Source organism: Crocuta crocuta, unplaced genomic scaffold (assembly GCF_008692635.1).
Source record: "Crocuta crocuta isolate KB4526 unplaced genomic scaffold, BGI_CrCroc_1.0 scaffold482, whole genome shotgun sequence".
Classification (NCBI taxonomy): Eukaryota; Metazoa; Chordata; class Mammalia; order Carnivora; family Hyaenidae; genus Crocuta; species Crocuta crocuta.
In genome coordinates, this window is record NW_027527459.1 from 1,879,042 (window position 1) to 1,897,104 (window position 18,063).

The 18,063-nt window shown below is 37.4% G+C and overlaps 1 protein-coding gene across 1 annotated transcript in view; it reads right to left on the minus strand.

Moving 5' to 3' along the window:
- TENM1 (teneurin transmembrane protein 1) overlaps positions 1–18,063 on the minus strand; it is a 556,664-nt gene that overhangs the window by 315,671 nt on the left and 222,930 nt on the right. The window contains exon 5 of the mRNA XM_077763513.1: positions 2,312–2,550. Within this exon, the coding sequence (XP_077619639.1) occupies positions 2,312–2,550 (239 nt within the window). The remainder of the gene's footprint in view (positions 1–2,311; positions 2,551–18,063) is intronic.

Sequence of the window (18,063 nt, forward strand, 5' to 3'; positions counted from 1 at the left end):
ACTTTCTCGCGACGTGACCTCTTAATCTCAATATGACCTCTATGCGACCTCTTATGCTTGCTGTGCCTTAGTTTGCTCACTTCTAAACTATATACAATACTGAGACATGCCCTTAAGGATTGTTTTGAGAATTACATGGGCTAATACAAGTAAAATGCTTAGCATTAGTCATTTTTGTCGCCCAATTTTATTGATAGGATTCCTTTGTACCAGGCACTGATCTTGATGCTGGGATATAGCCACGAACAAAATGGTTACCTCTAGGAACCACCGAATTTTAATAGGGGCACCTGGGTGGCTCAGTTGGTTAAGTGTCCAACTCTTGGTTTCAGCTCAGGTCACGATCTCACACTTTGTGAGATCAAGCCCCACATCAGGCTCTGTGCTGACTGTGCGCAGTCTGCTTGGGATAGCCTCTCTCTCTCAAAATAATTAAATAAAAACTTTAAAAAATAGCAAATAACACTTATAAAGAGAATGATGATAACAACAATAATAGTAGTATTTAACATTTATAGTATACATACTATGTTTTGGGTACTATTCCAACTTCTTCTATTATATTAAGTCACTTAATTCTTGTAACAACTCTATGCTATGGGTACTATTTTAGGCCCATTTATCAGATGAGGAAATGGAGGCCCTAAAAGGTTTCAGAAATGTCTGAAGTTTTCTATTTTCATTTATGAAATGAACAAATATATAAGCTAATTAAACAAGTCTCAGAGTATATAATACAACTTTTGATACAAGAGTGGCTATCATAATAAATTTAAATGGAAACATAGGTTTGAACACCATATAAACCTATTATTAAGGAGTTTGCTATTATCTGGATTTGTTTACACCAGGGTTAAATCTTAGATCTAAAAAATTATCTCTCTATAGTAAACATTAATAGAAGATAATCCATAAGAGTCTGTCTCATAATTGAACAAGAACATTTAAAAAGGCCTCTAATGTATTTAGGCTTCTCAAATTACTCCTTGTTTTGAATGATTTCATATTAAAATCATGCTTGTATTACATTACTTTTTCATCCCCTAGCTTCATTCCTTCAGCATTATTCCTCATTACAGGTTATTAAAAAGCAAATAAATATACATGTTGGGTCATACTAAAATGTCTGAGATAAAAGACACATTTTTGATATTATAGGTAATATTATCCACATTCAATAGAAGCACTGTTCAAATATATTCAGATTGTACGATAAAAACATAAAAGAGATAATCATGAACATCAATATAGGCCACGTTCCTATCCTGTTGACATTATCAGTGACTTCCCTACAAAATAAATCTATTTACTTAACATCCTCTGTTCTGTGACTCCTATAAAACCAGTTCTGTGAACTTTCTNCCCCTTATTATTTATAATTTTAAGAAAGTCTAAAGCTATTTTAATCTACTTTGCAGAATCATAGTCATTGTACCTTCATGGGTAATTCAGCTTCCATTAGGAAACCGGGTTAAACCTGAAAAGACTAGCGCCATACCTGGATAGAATTTTTTCCCACCATGATATTCTATTCATTCTAGGAATAGGGCTTCCACAAAGTACATGTTTCTTAAGTTAATTTACATTTTAGACTGCAGAACCACTCGAGCAAGGAAATTAATGTTCAGTCAAAATAAAATGCCATCCAGAAAAATCAATACAATTTGCTATCAAGTGAGGGTAACTTTAATCAGGGTGAGTCCCTGAACAATATTTTTCTTAAATGCGGAAAGAGTGCCTCATGACTGTTTTCTCCTTTACCTCCCCAAACACAGCATCCATACAATTCTGCAACCTATCTACCTTGTGAAAAGAAGAATACATTTTTTAAATCCCAGTGTAAAACTGAATTCTTGGGAAAAAATTATGTGCTGGATTTTGTGATAGCTTCCAAATAACTACTACTTTAATGAAATTGCTACCTGAAAATCTGGTAGCAGTTTTATTGTTTAACTATAATTTAAGAAGCTATTGTAGATTGGTACTTATGACTTCTAATGAGAAAACCATAACAACCTTTTAATTGAAGGGAAAATGGTTAACTACAGTAATTGCAATCAATAAGACTGCATTCATAGTATAAATATTTCTTCTCAAGAAGCATTCCTTACTCTCCTCAGCAGTATTTAAGTTTAGGAAGTGAAAAAAAAAAAAAAACCAACCTCATTAGAAATCCATTTGTTATTTTGAATACTAAGCCTTGGTTCAAATTTTAGGTCCCAGAGTTGAGAGAGAACCTCCTCCCTCACCTCCACCACAAGCAAACAAGACTTTGATTAAGAAGAAAAGAGGCATGGAAAAAAAGGCTTACCAATCACATAGGCGAGTAACAAGGCCAAAGTCACTGTGATTGCAGTGGCGCTCAAGGCCGTGCACTTCCAGTTGCAGCACCTGTAAGGTTTGTTAAAGGTAAAGGCAGGTCTGGAAAAGGTGCTTCGAGGAAGTGGCCTGGGAGGGGGTGAGTACACAGTATTGGATGTCAGAGGGTAGTTTTGACTGGCTGCGCTGAAGAGGGCTGAGGAACCAGATCCATGCTTGAACAGAAAATGCCTGCAAAAAGAAAACAAGAAGCTTGCGCTATAAAAACCAAAGCCAGTTGTTAGAAAGACACAAAGTGAACTAATTTCAATCATGCATTGACAAAGCTCAGGAGAACCAGCAGAGTCCCCACGAAATTGTCATATACCTAGGAGTTAACTCCAAATTGCCTTTGATGGTCTCCTTTCACTTTCTCCACTTGGACCTTTAGGAGGCAGAAATAGGTCTTCTGTTCCCTGACTTGCTGGCTGGTGAATTTCTCTTACTCTTGAGTGTTAACATTCCACACTTGACGTTATTTGCTATATTGCTCCTTTTCATTAACTATGATACTCAAGAGTTGATTCAAAAACAGAACTGAGAAGTATCATCAGGCATTTTTGAAATCTGAATGTCTTAGAAACCAGTATTTTATTCAGAGATTAGCTTTCGTACACCTATTTTCAAGCAATATTCTATTATAACAGTTGTCAAACATACAGCCAAGTTGAAAAAATTTTATGTAAACACTCATATACTCACCAACTAGATTCTACAATAGACATACGACTATACTAACTTCACCACGTATTTCCCCATCTCCCCATTCCTGTCTAGCCCATCTTGGTTTTTAAGCATTTCAAAGTAAATTTCATACATGAATATACTTCCCTTCATATATATAGAGAGAGTTCAATATTTTTTGCAGATTTTTAAATGTAAAATTTATACATGATGAGTTGAACTCTTTTATATTCCACATATAAGTGGTATCATACCATATTTTCTTTTTCTGTCTGACTTATCTCATTTAGCATAATGCCCTCAAGGTCCATCCACAAACTCATAAAAACAGAACAGAATGGTGGTCACCGGGGCCTGAGAGGTCAGAGAACAGGTGAGATGTTTAAGAGCATAAAATTGCAACTAGTAGATATAGGAGTTCTGAAGAGCTAATGTATAGTAGAGTCAATACAGATGATACTATTGTATTAGAATCATCAACCTTGCTAATAGAGATCTTAATCATCCCTACCACAGAAAAGAAATGATAATGATGTGACGTCATAAAGGTGTGAACTAATGTCACAATGGCAATCATATTACAATATATAAATGGATCAAATCAACAGGCTGTACACCTTAAACTTACACAATGTTGTATGTAAATATATTTCAATAAAAATGATACATGATGAAATGCACAAATTTTAAGTGTGCATTTGCTGAAATTTGACAAATGCAATCTCCTTTGCAACATAAACCCTTATCAAGATACAGAACATTCCCATCACCCCAGGATCTTTCCTTCGCCTTTCTAAGTAAAACCTTATCCCCACTTCCCCAGACAACCACTACTTAGCATTTTTTCTACCATGCATTACTTTTGCCTGTTCCAGAACTTCGTGCTGCTGTCATGTCTGAATTACTAGAGGATGATTATTGACTGCTCATGACTATTGTAATATAGATATTTCATAAACAGTAGTGGTTTATTGACAAGGAAGGACTTGCCAAAAACAAATACATGGAAGTATGTTTTTGTGCATATACTTTACACTTATAGAGTGCTGTGTGCCATGCATTGTGCTAAATGCTTCGCTCAGATAGTCTTCACTCATATGAAATAGGCTGCATTATTATCCTCATTGCACATTTAAGGGCACGGAGGCCTAAAGGGGTTTTAAAAACATGCCTGGGGGGGCCTGGATGGCTCAGTCAATTAAGGCGCAGACTGGATTTCGGCTCAGGTCATGGTCTCATGGTCCATGAGTTCGAGCCTGGCACAGGGCTCCGTGCTGACAGAGTGGAGCCTGCCTGGGACTCTCTATCTCCCTCTTTCTCTGCCCTGCCCCTGCTCGCTGTCTCTATATTTCTCTCAAAAATAAATAAACTTAAAATTAAAAAATAATACTTACCTAAATTCGCCTCATAAGTGAATGACAGAACCAGAATAGGAACACATTACGGTGCTACATTTTACTGTACTACAACACAAAACCCCTCCGCAAAGTAAAGAGCCAACATCATCTTGTCACATATGACCAGATGTACAAATCATTAAGCCTATATTAAGACTGCTTTCCAACTTCCACTTTTAAAGAAGAAAAGCATATATGCTTAAAGGAGAAAAGCATTTCTGTTTAAAGGAGAAAACAACTACCTAACATGCCAGTTAATGAAATATCTCCACGTTAGAGAATTTTGCTTTAGTATCATGAGGGTAAAGGTTATTTAAAGGGCAGGGTTGCTGAGACTAGAACACTTTCACAAGCCTTTCTGGAGGGCGGTTTGGCATTATGTATCCGAAGACTTTAAATATGCATATCCTTTGCCAAGTAATTATGCCTAAAGGAATGTAGCTTTAGGAAATGATGTGTCTGACAATTTGTATAACAAGTTGTTCATTGCAGTGTTATCTGTAATAGTACAAAATAAACACCTAAGTGCTCAATAATTGGTATTTGCTTAAGTAAATTATTTTACAAAAACATAAGTAGAATACTATACAACCATCACAAATTGTGCTGTAAAAGAATATTTACTAGGAAAGGTGTTTACATATATCACCAAGTGAAGAAAGGTAGCTTCACAAAAGTATGGGCAACAAGATAAAATTTTTTAAAATAAAAAAAATCTATGTTCATGGATAAAATAGCAACTTGTGTTACCTCTGGGAATNATGCACTGCTTAACACCAAACACACACATAGCTGGTTCTATTTATAGAAGCATGATTTGCTGAGCACCTAGAAAGGCTAGACACCAAGGCATCTTATGTGCAATTTTTTGATTCTCATATGTGTATGAGGATGATACTATTATTCTAATCTTACAGATGATGAAACAGAGGTCAAAAGAGGTTTAGTAGGAATAAAATGGTGGTGTTAACAGTAGTTATCATAGTAATGATAATAAGAGGTAACATTCATTAAGTGCTTACTTGTGCCAGGCATTGTTCTAAATAATTTATAAAGTATTATATCATTTACTCTTCCCAACAACCCCATTAAAGGAAATGTCTCCATTTATAGATGAGAAGACCAAGGCACAGAGAGGTTAAGCTGTCCATGGTACTATAGCCAGTAATTGGTGAAGCCGAGTCTCAAACATAAGCAGACTGGCCCCAGAACCATTGCTCTTAACCACAACATGACAGTACACTATACTAGGGTTATGCAATTAGTGGACTCAGTAAGATAAGAACCCACACCTGTTTGGACCCAGTTTCTCTTGGGACCGATGACAAGCATGAAAATGCTGGCTACAGAATCACAGAGACGGGAGGAATCTCAGTAATCTTCTAAAAGCCCAACACCCTGATTTTGCAGTTAGCAAAACTGAGTCCCAGAAAATGAAATGTACTACCTAAAAGTAACATATGTAGTTAATGGCATGAAATGAGCTTGGAATTGAGAACTTTCGAAAGAGAGTACTATTTCCATTTCCCTATTCTACCTGCCAACCAGTCTTCACCGGATTACTACCAGGTTCTAATCTAGGTTAACTGATCCAGGCTAAACAAATACAATCTGCTCCAACAGTACTATGTGATACATGTCTATTTTTCTTTATGTCACATGTTCTTGCAGTAAATTTTAAAGACCATCTTAACTATTCTGAATGAAAGGGAAGCATTACAAAGAAGCTACCCTTTAGTTGTTAAGCACATAAAGGAGTTATTGTTCCTTCTCAAGACACCTAATGTATCCCCAGAATGAATAGTATACAGTAGAAATAATAAATATATATTAAAAAAGTAACTTACAGCATTATGCTCCTTCCATTTAACTGTACTTCCTCTTTAATCCCTGAAATGGACTCCTCCATTTACAAGGAGGTGAATTTCTTCTTTAATGCCTGGTTAGTGCTCTGCAGCCTATGTTTTCCCCTTTGGCTATCTAGCTTACTAGGGAGCAGGAAGCATAGTGCTTTAGAGGCAGCACAGTGGAGTATCTTCCCATCTCTTCACCACGACCTGGTGGTTACTCTGGAAGTGACAAAATGTCACTTGGGTATAACCAGTCCTGTAGAGCAACACTCTGATGGGTTCCTATGGGACAAAAGGGAAACCCAGCAGTATGGGGTGCTTTTTTCCCAGGGATTGGAGATAAAATCTTTGATCCTTTGCATATTTATGAAGGAGAACAATTGGATTTTAGAGACAATGTAAGTGGCCCCATATGTTAGATATTGATTTGGTTTGGTATATCATTAAGAGGGAGAAGAAAGACAAAGAAAGACTGAGAATTGTTGGCTATTATGATGGCAATTACAAGCAATAATCAATATCCCTGAGCACTGTAATTTCATCGTGACATACACCAAAGGATTTCCAAATGCAGTTTCATAAGTAAAATATTACAGCATAATGAATAAATTCGGCAGTCACAGCAGAGCAACATTTACACTAATTCGTATTTGAGTGGAATCCAAATCACAGTCCTCGGTGAGGGGAGATAATAAAATGAGTTCATATACTAAGGTTCCTGTTTTCTTATTAACAAGCTGAGATTAAGAGTCCCTGCTCAAGGAATCTATACTTTGATGTGCATCATGAAAAACAGCACTGCAAATGCTATGCATTGTCCTAGGCTTTGCAGTCCATTGTTGGAAAGTGAAACTACTGCCTAAATGTGTTTTCATAGTCCCTGAAAAAAGTAGGAGCATAAAGACAAATGCGTAGTGCTAGACTTCAGCTATGTGCTCATAAAATCAGATCATCTGTCTAAGCACATTGCTTTTCCCTGGGGACCTGAGGATATACTAAAATGTTGCTATCAATTTCATACAATTGGGTTTTTTTTGCACAGAGCAAATGAGAAAAATGCGGTTCAAGAGTTTATGTGTAAGTAGTACTCTCCTTTGCATCTGTTTTAATATTCAAGTTCAAATTTAAAAAGGAAAAGCAAGATATTGCCAAAAGGAAATGGGCATATAAGGAAATTGGAAAAAAAATATCTTTGAGACTGATGAGACCCAGTGGTGGTAAGTGGGAATATAATAAATGCTCCTGNCTGTTAGCACTAAATAATGTGATTTAATGTGGCACTTAAAATTCTATAGGAAATAGACAGAAATCTACAGCTTTCTAACAACAGATGCATAAATAACCAATGAAATTTTTTCTCTTACTCTTGTAAACATGCTTATGAGACAAATAGCTAAACCTGTATTCCCTTAGCTATAAGCATTTGACTCATTTTTATACCCAGAAGAAGGAATTCAACTTATTTTCAGCTCACAGCTGAGGTTGATTTTAAAAAATAAAATAAAAAAGAAGATTGCAATGAAAAAACCTTGAGTCAAGTTATTATGGCCAAATTACATTCAGATAGAATGGTGGAATTTAGGCATTTATTCTTTTTTGAAAAAAATTATTAAATCCATATTTATTGTGGTTAAAAACCACAAAATATAAAATTTACCATCTTATTTATTTATTTTTGCCTGATAATCAAATTTTTTTTTCTTTTATAGTTTATTGTCAAGTTGGTTTCCATATAACACCCAGTGCTCATCCCAACAAGTGCCCTCCTTCATGCCCATCACCCCTTTTCCTCTCCCCCACCCCCACCCATCCTCAGTTTGTTCTCAGTATTTAAGAGTCTCTTATGGTTTGCCTCCCTCCCTCTCCTTAACTGTTTTTTTCCCCTTCTCCTTCCCGATGGTCCTCTAAGTTTCTCCTGTTCCACATATGAGTGAAAACATAAGGCATCTGTCCTTCTCTGCCTGACTTATTTCACTTAGCATAACACCGACCCGTTCCATCCATGTTGCTACAAATGACATTTGATTTCATTCTTTCTCATTGCCACATAGTATTCCATTGTATATATAAACCACATCTTCTTGATCTATTCGTCCGTTGATGGACATTTAGTCTCTCTCCATGATTTGGCTATTGTTGAAAGTGGTGCTATGAACAATGTGGTACATGTGCCCCTAGGCATCAGCACTCCTGTATCCCTTGGGTAAATTCCTAGCAGTGTTACTGCTGGGTCATAGGGGAGTTCTAGTGTTAATTTGTTTTGAGGAACCTCCACACTGCTTTCGAGAGCGGCTGTACCAGTTTACATTCCCACCAACGGTGCAGGAGGGTGCCCGTTTCTCCACATCCTCGCCAGCATCTACAGTCTCCTGATTTGTTCATTTTAGCCACTCTGCCATCGTATTTATTTTTAATTTTAAGTGGGCTCCATGCCCAACGTGGGGCTTGAACTCACAACCCTGAGATGAAGAGTTGCATGTTCTACTGACTGAGCCAGCCAGGTGTCCCCATCCTAACTATTTTTAAGGGTATAGTTCAATAGTATTTATTGTTGTGAAACGGATCTCCAGAAATTTTTCATCTTGCAAATATGAAACTCTATACCCATTAAACAAACTCCTTTTTCCCTTTCCCTCAGCCCATGGAAACCACTTTGCTTTCTCTTTTTATGCATTTGACTAGTTTAGATGCCTCATGTAAGTGGAATCATACAGTATTTGTCTTTTTGTGACTGGTTTATTTCACTTAGCATCATGTCTTAAAGGTACCTCACATGTAGCATAGGACACAGTTTCCTTCCTTTTCAAGGCTGAATAAGATTCTATCATATGTAAATACAGTACCACATTTTCTTTATCCATTCATCTGTCCGTGGACATGTGGGTTGCTCCACTTCTTGGCTATTGTGGATAATGCTGCTATGAATATGGATGTGCAAATATTTCTTTGTGATCCTGTTTTCAATTCTTTTGAATATATACTGCTAAACTGGAATTGTTGGATCATACAATACTTCTCTTTTTAATTTCTCTAATTAATTTTTAATTTTAATTTTTGAGGGACCTCCATGTCATTTTCCATGGCAGCTGCACCATTTTACAACCTCACCAATGGCACACAGGAGCTCCATTTTCTCTACATCTTTGATAACACCTGTCATTTTCTATTTTTTTGATGGCAGCCCCTAATGGGTGTGAGGTGATATCTCATTGTAGTTTTGATTTGCATTCCTCTGATGACTGGTGATGCTGAGTATCTTTTCACAGGCTTAATGACCATTTTTATATCATCATTGGAGAAATGGCTATTCACACATATTTATTCTTATGTCTCTAAAAACATTATAATTTTTTTAAATGCCATGCTGGGTCACAGTCCCATTTTCCTCTCTGACAAGAATACCCAGTGCTATTCTGCAGAAAAGTGTGATTACCAGTCAAGATTATCAACCTCAACATATCTAGCTTTTCTTTAGTAGCCCATTCCTCATACTTCTTGAACCTCAGTGGAATTACCAGCTAGAACAACCTCCTGGGGTAACAAATTGTATTTCTCTACTAACAGCTATATAAAAAAAGATTTCATTTTGTTTGCTCAGGGTTTCTTTCTTCCAAATTTCAAGCCACCCCTGCCCATACATCCCCCTCCAAATATTACATACTGTTTATAAAAAAAAAATCTATCCTCTCTCCATGCTGTTCATAATTTTAAGTGTTTTTTTTTTCTTTTTAAAGAGTTTCAGGATACCTATCTAAGCCTTAATTTTTCTGGGCTTCAGCATTAGTTCTACAATTTATCCTTGAATGCAATACTCTATGGTCTAGATTGGTACTGTAATTTTTTAAGTGGGGTAGTTAGTAGCTAATGGGAGAGCTCTTTTAAACTCTTTTTGTGGCTATTATTCCCTCTCTTCTTTTAATTAGAATATCTGCCCTACCTATATTGTATATTCCTTGAGAGCAGGGACCAAGTCTTAATTTCTAGGTATGTTGTCTCATACTTCAGAGGTACTCAATGAATATATATGGATTTGTATGATGCCTTTGCTTCTTCTAAAAGGCTCTTGATTCATTGTGTGGAATGAATGAGGCTTGGGAACTCTAAAATAAGTTTCACTTGTGAGCAAATAGCTCTTGGTTTATTGACTGTAAAAGGACAACTATAAGTTTTCATTTTGTTTTCACATAATCTAAAAGAAACAAGTCATAGAAATAGTTGCTTCCTATTTCATCTCTTTTTGTAAGACACTTGGGTAAGGAAAGAAGTATTGGTAATAGAAAACTATTAATAATTATGAACAATTGTTGCTAATAATAATGGCAACAGTAACAACATCTGTGTGCTAGGCACTCTGCTAAAGTACTTGGTGCTTCTTTCTCACTGAATCCTCACAATAACCCTATAAAGGAAGACGGTATTATCCATATTTCATAGTTTAGGAGGCTGAGAATCGCTATTAAAGTTAAATAAATTTTCCAAGGTCACCCAACTGATAAGTGACAGAGCTGGGAATCTATTTCAGTTTTGTTGATTACTAGACATTAGCTACATGAGCTTAGGAATGTCTGACTTATTTACTGCTGTACCCTAAGCATCTAGAAATGGTGCCTAGCAAACTCCATAGGTGCTCCATAACTATTTTTAAATTCATGAACAAACAATAAAACCCATTTACTTAACCACTGTGTACATAGTAACTCATGATATCACTGATAATGTTAATCATTAAGGTAATAAAATCTTCTTAATTCACATGATCATCTGGCATTTTCCTCTCAAAGTGAATATGTGTATGTTTAGTATTCCACTGAAGATGTTTTTATGGAAATATTTGCTTCAACTCTTAAAATTACAGAAATGACAAACTGATACCGGGAAGATACACAGTGAATTGTCATGTCTCTGTCTCTAGAATATGGGAGACATCAGAACATCTTTTATGCAATAGTGTATCGGACTTTCCTATATAAATTAAACATTTCTATAACAAGAAATTCAGAGATAAGTTGGNGGCATAGATATATAAATGCTGGAGAAAGAAATTATCACATATTCTATATTGGATCAAGTTGCTTTAGTAGACCCCAAAATAAATTAAAATAAACAATTATCCTCTGCTTTATAGTAATGCCCTTTCAAGACACCCTCTCATTCTCATTTTCCAAGTTAGATCCATGCTCCATAGATGTAACTTCAATGTAAAAAATTGACATTAGGGGCGCCTGGGTGGCTCAGTCGGTCGAGTGTCTGACTGTTGGTTTCAGCTCAGGTCATGATCGTGCGGTTTCCTGGGTTCAAGGTCCACATCTGGCTCTGCGCTGGCAGTGGAGAGCCTGCTTGGGATTCCCTCTCTCGCTTTACCTCTGCCCCTCCCCTGCTTGTGCCATCTCTGCCTCTCTCAAAATAAATAACTAAAACTTAAAAAAACATTTCTTAGGGGAATCTGGGTGACTCCATCGCTTAAGTGTCTGACTTCAGCCCTGGTCATGATCTCCCAGTTTGTGAATTCGGGCCGTGCCCTGGGCTGCCTGCTGTCAGCACAGAGCCCACTGTGAATCCTCTGTCTGCCTCCCTCTGCTCCTACCTACCCTGCTCATACATGCTGGCTGTCTCTCTTTCTCAAAAATAAACATTAAAATAAATTTCTTTCAAAAATGATATTAAAAATTCCTATACCAGTTGAGGGGCAAATATCAACTTAATATTTTCTGTTAATGTAAATGTTCCTGTATTAAAAGGCTCAGGCCAATGCATAAAGATTATTTACCTAGATAAGTAAGCTTACCAATTTTTCATTTCCTTTATATTGAATAGTGCTTTAGGTCCTAAAGTATANGATTATACACAAATCATCTTCATGAAGGAATAGTGGAATGCCACTCCAGAGTTTCCAATAGATAATCTCCCAACAGGGACCATTTTAAGTGGAAATAAACAGGTAACTTAGGCAAAATTTATGAGCACATGTTTAAAATTAAGCAGATCCCAAATTTTCTAGAATTTTTTTTTAAAAAGTCTTGATTTTGTAAAGAAAGGAAATTATATTTCTCTTTACAAAACCTGAAAGTCCATTCCCCATTTTCCTTATCAGAGCAACCTGTTGGCTTCCTAGAATTGGTTTCACTGGCTCATGGCTTGCTTGCTTATTTATGTATGTATGTACGTACGTACGTATGTATGTATGTATGTAGAGGAGTGAGAACTGGGGAGAGGATTATAAACCTTGATTATCCTTTTATTAATCCTCATTTTCTAAAGATATGTATCTTCATCATTTATTTTATGAGCCAGTTGACACAGCATACATTTCCGTGTGATTTGTTTTAATTGAATTGTAATCTATATTAGCAAGGACACCGTATTTTAAAGAACGAGAGTTTCAAAATAACTACAAAGGAGTATGGTAAGGATAGATTCTAAGCATTTCCCACTAAGCTCTTCACATTGAAAATATAGGTTATCATCCTGATGCACCTTTTGAAGGGTGTTGATCAATATTTGCCTTATATTAGCTTCCACTGATTTGTAAGTGTTAATCATACATGTACATTAAAGGCAAAAATGAGGGGCGCCTAGGTGGCTCAGTCAGATGAGCGTCCAACTCTTGAATTCAGCGCAGGTCATGATCTCATGGTTGTGGGTTTGAGCCTCTTGTTGGGCTCTGTGCTGACGGTTCAGCGTGTGCTTGGGATTCTCTCTCTCCCTCTCCTTTTGCCCCTAACCCCTCCCAAAATAAATAAATAAATTCTAAAAACTTAAAAAATAAAGGCAAACATGCTTTATAATGCCATAAAATAAGAAATGCCACTCACTAGAATTAACAACTCAGGCAACAGCAGATGCTGGTGAGGATGTGGAGAAAGGGGAACTCTTTTGCACTGCTGATGGGAATGCAAACTGGTGCAGGCACTCTGGGAAACAGTATGGAGCTTCCTCAAAAAGCTAAAAATAGAACTATTCTACAACCCAGGAATTGCCCTAGTAAGTATTATCTAAAGGAAACAAGAGTGTTGTTTCAAAGAGGCACATGAATTCCAATGTTCATAGTAGTGCTACAGACCCTAGGCAAAGTATGGAAAGAGCTCAAATGTACATCGACTGATGACCAGATAAAGAAGATGTGGTATGTGTATATATATATGTGTGTGTATGTGTGTGTGTGTGTGTATGTGTGCGCGTGCGTGTGGAATATTACTTGGTGATCAAAAAGAATGAAATCTTGCCATTTGTAATAACGTGGATGGAACTAGACTGTATTCTGCTAAGTGGAATAAGTCGGTCAGAGAAAGACAAATGTCATATGATTTCAATCATATGTGGAATTTAAGATACAAAACAGATGAACATAAAGGAAGGGAAGCAAAAGTAAGATAAAGAGAGAGGGAGACAAACCATAAGAGACTCTTAAATACAGAGAACAAATTGAGGGTTTCTGGAGGGGAGGTGGGTGGGGGAATGGGCTAAATGGGTGATGGGCATTAAGGAGGGCACTTGTGGGGATGAGCGCTGGGTGTTATATGCCAGTGATGAATCATTAAATTCTATTCCTGAAATCATTATTACACTATATGTTAACTAACTTGGATTAAATTCAGAAAAATGAAGAAATTCCACTCAAATCAGTCCTTTAACATTATGTCCAGTATAACATTTCTCTGAGAGACAAACTGACAAAAGGCATGGCTGTCCTGTGAAATATCAATCTCAAAATCAAAGAAGTGGCCCAAGGCAGAAACTGTCTTCTCCTCCCCAACATCCATGTTCTCATTTCTGGGCACACAGACTACATTTGCCAGTCACCATTTCCATGAGGTAAGGTCATGTGACTGAGTTTTGACTAAATCGAAGTGTGAGTGAAAGTGCTGTCTGATACTTCTAGTCTTCTCCCTTAAAACCTTCCCACCCAGGATCCTCAATTTCCTTACTCATCCTTTGGCTAAAAGAGTAGACTCAAATATGGAAGGAGCATAATACATTCACTCCATGGAATATTATCAGTTCAGATTAAGAATTTTAAACTACATGAGCATTTTATGCTGATCATTGACTCTTAGCACAGAGCCTGGACAGAGCATCCTTACCTTTGTCTGTCCCAACCCCACTCCGCTTTGCTTGCAGCCATAGTTAATTGGAACAGAATTGGATAGCCAACCTCAGAGATAATCGTATTCTCTCTCCCTCCCTCTCCCTCTCTCAGAAATCTAGACATGGAAACCCAGTCATCTAGGGAAGCCACAACGCAAGGTCATGTTGAGCCAGAGCTGGAGTTACATGACAGTGGGGCAGATAAACAAGTTCCATCTAAAATGAAGCCTCAGAAGAGAAAATACATGCAGAAAGAAACAGTGATAAGATATGACATGGCTCCAGAAAGCAAAAGAACAATGGAGAGAGTCCCATCTTTCATTAGGCAAAGCTGTACTCAATGCCATTTTCTTTCCCAGTGAAATTATCCCGTACCATTTTTTAAAAACTTCCTTTTAATGTGACTTACTTTTAAGGCATTTCTGTTCTCATTAACCAAATAATTTCTAAGGCAAAAAACAATTTTCCACGTTGAGAGGAAGAAACCAGAATTCCTATATACAGTACAGCCACAACTGTTTGCTGTCCCATTCACACAAAAGCAAAGGCAATTCCCACTATGAATCTCTATTCCACAGAGATATGATCTAGAAGAAAACACAGAAATCTTAACAGTAACTCTCTTTGGGTAGTGGGGTTTGTAGTTATCCTTCTTTGTGATGTCCCGTGTTTTTCCTATTTTTGAAATGAAAGCATACTACTTCATAGGGTCCTTCACGATATCGAGCTCTCCACCTCATTACTGCTATTGTCTCCAATGCCCTCTAAGCTCTGGCCACCCTGTCATGTGTGATTTCCCTAACGTGCCACTTTATTTTAGGCTCCTGTGTCCTTGTAATCTTTTCAGCAAAGAACAATGTCAGAAGAGCTAAAAAATGCCCAAGAGTAGTGTAGATCTAAAGCAAATGCAGGAGAAAGAGAATAAAGAGTGAACATAAGGAAAATGAAGAGTGTAGGGAAAAAAAGGAACAGAATCAGAAAGGAAAATGATAGATAGATAAGAAAGAAAGAAAGAAAGAAAGAAAGAAAGAAAGAAAGAAAGAAAGAAAGAAAGAAAGAAAGAGAAAGAAAGAAAGAAATGGCTATAAATGCAAGGGTAGAAGATCATTTGCTAGTTGCTTGGGAGGTCACTCCGGGCTCCCTTGTCTACATCTGATCCAAAGAGTCAGCAGTGATATACTGCTTTTTTCAACTTTTTGCAATCCTAGAAAACAAACCAATTAAATATATATATACAAACTGGTATACATTCGATGTGTCAAAATATATTCCACTTGCTTATGACTCTCACTGAGAAATGCAAGATTTGACAAGTTAATTGGGAATAAAATTATATGAGGAGTTGCCACCATATGAAAAAGAAGACCAATTGGCAGGGATGGGGAAACCTTAGAGCTAAATGGATTGTTTAGTGGTTGTTTTACTCCATTTGGGCTGCTATAACAAAATACCAGAAGCTGGTTGGCTTATAAACAACAGAAATAGGTTTCTCACAGTTCTGGAAGCTAGAAGTCCAAGATCAGGGTGCCAGCATGGTAGGGTTCTGCTGAAGGGTTTCTTCCATGTTGCAGATGGCTACCCAGTCTGCTCAGGGCAGCTAGTGGCTCTTGCTGTATCTTCATGTGGTGGAAGGGGTTAGGGAGCAATCGGAGGTCTCTTTCATAAAGGTGCTAATCCCATTCATGAAAGCTCCACCCTCAGGACCTCCTCAACTCCCCAAAGCCCCACCTAATAACATCATCTCAGGCATTAGGTTTTCAATATATGCACTTTGGGGAGATCTAAACATTCAATTTATAGCAGTGGTTTCCAACACAAATTATGCTTTAAACTGGAGAATGATCTAAACCCACCAACAAATTCTTCAGAAGAAAGGAATACAAAGAGGGAAGATGGGGAGGGAAAAAAGAAACTGCTAGAATCTGACGAGGGTTTGAGAAAAAGTGAACGGCAAGGAGACAAAAGATTTTGTGTCACCATTAGTCTCAAAGAGGCTTTCTCAATTGGGGATGAATTGGCCCACAGGGGGCATTTGGCATTGTCTGGAGAGGTGTTTGGTTGTCACAACCAGGGGGAGGGAGCTACTGGCATCTAGTGGGTTGGAGGCTGGGGATGCTGCTAAACACCCTATTATGCATGGGACAGACCCCACAACAACGGATTATCCAGCCCAAAATGCCAATTGTGGTGAGGTTGAGAATTGCTCGCCTAAAACTATTCCTCTGATTGGAGCATGCAGTTTTGAAGTATTCAGCATCCCTCTGGGAGGGAATCTGTCACTCTTTAAAGACTACCAGAAAAAGATTTTCTTGCCAGGCACTCATGATCTTGTCTTCCTCCCAAGCTCACAGCTGTTCTTCCTTTGAGGCTATTTGCGCTTGGGATTGGTCTATTATCCAAACAAATACCCTAACCCTAGAGCCACAGAACATGTACAACTCGCCTATAATTACCTCAAACATTTACCCTTGCTGACCAAGCAAGGAAATCTTTGTAAAGTATGGAGACTAGAAAACATTTTCTACTTTCAATTTTTTATTTTTTTAAAATTTTTTTAATGTTTTTTTTTTTTTTTTTTTTTATNGTCGGACGCTTAACCGACAAAGCCACCCAGGCGCCCCTCTACTTTCAATTTTTTAAATTGCTGTTCAAAGTGTACTTCTCATGACCTCTTATGAGGCATAAATCCAAAACCTGAAATACTGACTAAAACATGCAGAACATCCCATAATCACAGCAATTAAAACAACACTAACTCCCTTCAGGTTAGGCCACCTAAGAATCAGTCAAATTCAGCTTTGTGCCATGCTCTAAAGCTCAAAAACTATAATCCCACTTGAGCACAGGAGAATTTGTAGAAACCAGGTCTTCCTTTCAGGGAAATGTTCTCTCCTTGGTTCCCTGCAGTGTGGATTCAAGAGAGCAAAGAAGAAACCCATTGGCTTGCTTTAATTATTCAGGGAGAGCACAAGGAGATAAACAAGGTCAGGCCAACGTCATGAATATAATGATTTCATGCACTTCTCTGGCTTCTCAATATACATCTCTATTTGGCAAATATAATATTAAACCTAAACTTACGTTTTCTTTGTCTCATTGTCAATGCTCAGAAAAAATACCATTATGGACTCACAGGATGCAGTAGAAATGGCTGGTTGGAACTTTAAACCCAATCCAGGTTGTACGTTTATCTTCGAATAAGAAACAAGATAAAGTTATATTTATTTCTTAATGAGACAGAGAATGACAAATTGAAAGAAAGCACTAAACCATCTGCAGCTTCGCAATATGCAAAGGCAAGGTAGATGTCTTTATAAGGTGTTGCCTCTTGAATCCTGTCTCTATGGAGGGTTTTGTTCTTAAATTCATTCATTTCACAAACTTTGATTGAGCACCTGTGAGTATCAGATAGAACATGTTCACAGACTAGTCTTGCACTGGACTAAGATCAGTTTCTTAACTACCCTTGTGTGCCTTTATCAACACCCCCGGACAGACAGGGATGTGTAGGGTCTTCCTCATTTCCCCTTGGCTACTGGAGATTTTGAAGGAATCATGGCTTGACTTATCATGGCTGCATTTATCTGACTTGTTAGGGGATCTCACCTAGAGTCAGTAATCCTGCAATTAATTAGAATCCAACTAACTGGAAAGCTAAGCTGAGCAGGATTCTTTCAGCGAAAGAGCAA